The sequence below is a fragment of the Portunus trituberculatus genome, chromosome 29 (assembly GCF_017591435.1).
Source record: "Portunus trituberculatus isolate SZX2019 chromosome 29, ASM1759143v1, whole genome shotgun sequence".
In the NCBI taxonomy this organism is placed as follows: domain Eukaryota; kingdom Metazoa; phylum Arthropoda; class Malacostraca; order Decapoda; family Portunidae; genus Portunus; species Portunus trituberculatus.
Window position 1 is genome coordinate 5,261,012 of NC_059283.1, and position 2,500 is coordinate 5,263,511.

The 2,500-nt window shown below is 44.4% G+C and overlaps 1 protein-coding gene across 1 annotated transcript in view; it reads right to left on the bottom strand.

The window, feature by feature from the left end:
- LOC123510463 (glycine-rich cell wall structural protein 1.8-like) overlaps nt 1-2,500 on the bottom strand; it is a 20,717-nt gene that overhangs the window by 16,892 nt on the left and 1,325 nt on the right. Inside the window, 2 exon segments of the mRNA XM_045265655.1 lie at nt 1,146-1,531; nt 1,534-1,743. Coding sequence (XP_045121590.1) covers nt 1,146-1,531; nt 1,534-1,743 — 596 coding nt within the window.

The window sequence follows — 2,500 nt, forward strand, 5'->3', positions numbered from 1 at the left end:
CGAAGCAATGTAGGCAAGTAAAACAAAGAGACAGGTGAATGTACAGCAAGGAGAATTATTGGCCGAGGAATCGAAAGAGAGAGAAAGAACGTGGTAGGAAAGAGAAGCAAGATACACAAGTAGACAGGAGAGTGCAGGGAAGAAAAATGACCTGGAGATGAGAAATGAAGGAGAGAAAACAGGTAATGAAAAAGAACAGACAGGTGGACCGAGATGCTTGACAAAGGTGATGAATAGCCAGGCCCAAGCCACTGTCAGGCCCGGCACGAGGAGGCACCCACGCACCCCGAACACCAAACAGTGCGTGTAAATAATTGTCGAGAGAAAACGAAGAGCGGCAGCCGTCAAGGTGAAGGGGGTACTCAAGCGTTTGATGGAAGACGAGGAGTGATGGCAGTGATGGGAGGAAGAGGAGCCTTTGTATTGAGTGAGTGATGGCGTAATACAAGAACAAGATCGAAGGCAATAACTAGGGAAAAAAAAAGAAACGTGATGGGATATAAAAAAAGAGAAGCAAAACAAGGTAAAGAGAAAGGGAAGAAATGTTTAAGTGAGTATTAGCATTAAATTGTATAGTGTTATGTATTGTGTTGAAACTTTTATAGTCACAGGAACTGGATAACACCATCACCTATCACTCAGTCCTCTTACAACCCACATTTTCATCCCTCATATCAACCCATGCCATTTCATAACACTAACTTGTACTTTGCCCACCTCTGCTACCACTTCCTTCCTCTGCCACTCTCTCCTTTTACACACCCTACATCACCCTCCACTTTCCACTACCTACATCCTTTCACACCCTACATCACCCTTCACTTTCCATACTCTACATCTACCCTCTATTTTTCACACCCTACATTCACGCTCCACCCATACACCCTACATTATCTATCCTCTACTTTGCACACTCTAAATCACCCTCTACTTTCCACTAACTACAGCCACCCTCTACTTTTCACACCTACATCACCTTTTCTTTCCCACACCATACATCCATCCAGTACTTTCCACTACCTACAACCACCTTTACACCTTCATACCTTACATTATCCTCTAGTTTTCACATCCTACATCCACCTTCTACTTTTCACTGCCTACATCCACTCGCTACTCCACACCCTTCATCCACCTTGACTCACCTGGCAGCCAGCTTCAGGGGCAGTGTCGGCGTAGTAACCGGGGATCTGACCAGCGCAGGAGAAGCCAGTGAAGGGAACGGAGGCAAGGATGGGGTAGTCGACGCCAGCCACGCCGCCGCCGCCAATGGCACTGCTGAGGGCGGTGATGGGGTCCACGCCGTACCCGTTAACAGCGCCGTTGAAACCGTTACCGTTGCCATATCCGTTACCGTTGACTCCGTTGGTGAAGCCGTTGCCGTTCACTCCATTGCCGTTGTAGCCGTTCCCGTTGACTCCGTTCCCGTTGAAGCCGTTCCCGTTGGCTCCATTACCGTTGTAGCCGTTCCCGTTGACTCCATTTCCGTTGAAGCCGTTCCCATTGGCTCCATTCCCGTTGTAGCCGTTCCGTTCACGCCATTCCCGTTAACTCCATTGCCGTTGTAACCGTTGCCATTGACGCCATTGCCATTGTACCCATTACCGTTGCGGCCGTTTCCGTTAAAGCCATTGCCGTTGACGCCATTCCCGTTGTATCCATTACCATTGGCGCCGTTTCCGTTGAAGCCGTTGGTGGGTGTCAGGTAGTTAAGGTTGATGGCCAGGGAGGCTCCGATCAGAGCTGCCAACGAGAGGACATGAGAAAGCCGCCACTAAGAGTAATATCTTCTATTTGTACGGATTAATAAGTACTGACATGTCTTTTGTTCTCTTTTGTATTCCATCTGTAGGACTGAAATGATACTTTAATCCCCTGAATACTACAGAAAATTCCCCTATTCTATTTCTTCTCCTCTATTTCTTCCTTCCTGTATTCATTTATCTCACCTAAGAGGAAGCTGGCAAGAGCTGCGAAAATTTATATAAAAAGACCCACTGAGATGCCACTCCACAGGTAGAAAGGGCCAAAAACATTATCCAAATTGAAGAAGAATTCAAACTATAATAATGGAGAAAATCACAAGCTGGCAGGAAGATCTACAGTTTACCTATTAGTTAGTCGTACTAAGTAAGATATTCTATCGTTGAGTTAGGAACGTGATGATTTAAAACACTTGATAATGGAAAGTATCATTCATAGACAGAGTATTCTGATTCAACTAATATCTAGAATATGACTAAACTGTTGCCTTGAAATGTGTTTACTTGAAAAAGAGAAAAATAAATTCAGTAATATTTAGATGTCTAACACGCATTAGGTAAAGATACAGTGTAAATGTTGTTGAGAAAATGGTAAGTTTTTCTAACATAGATGTGAAAGCCGAAGTATTGTGACACCCACTGTACTTCTGTCTGTTAAGATGCACTTCAGACTTCATGAAATATTCTAGGAAGTTAATTCAAATAATCAGATCTTGAATTCTAAATAATGAAAGACA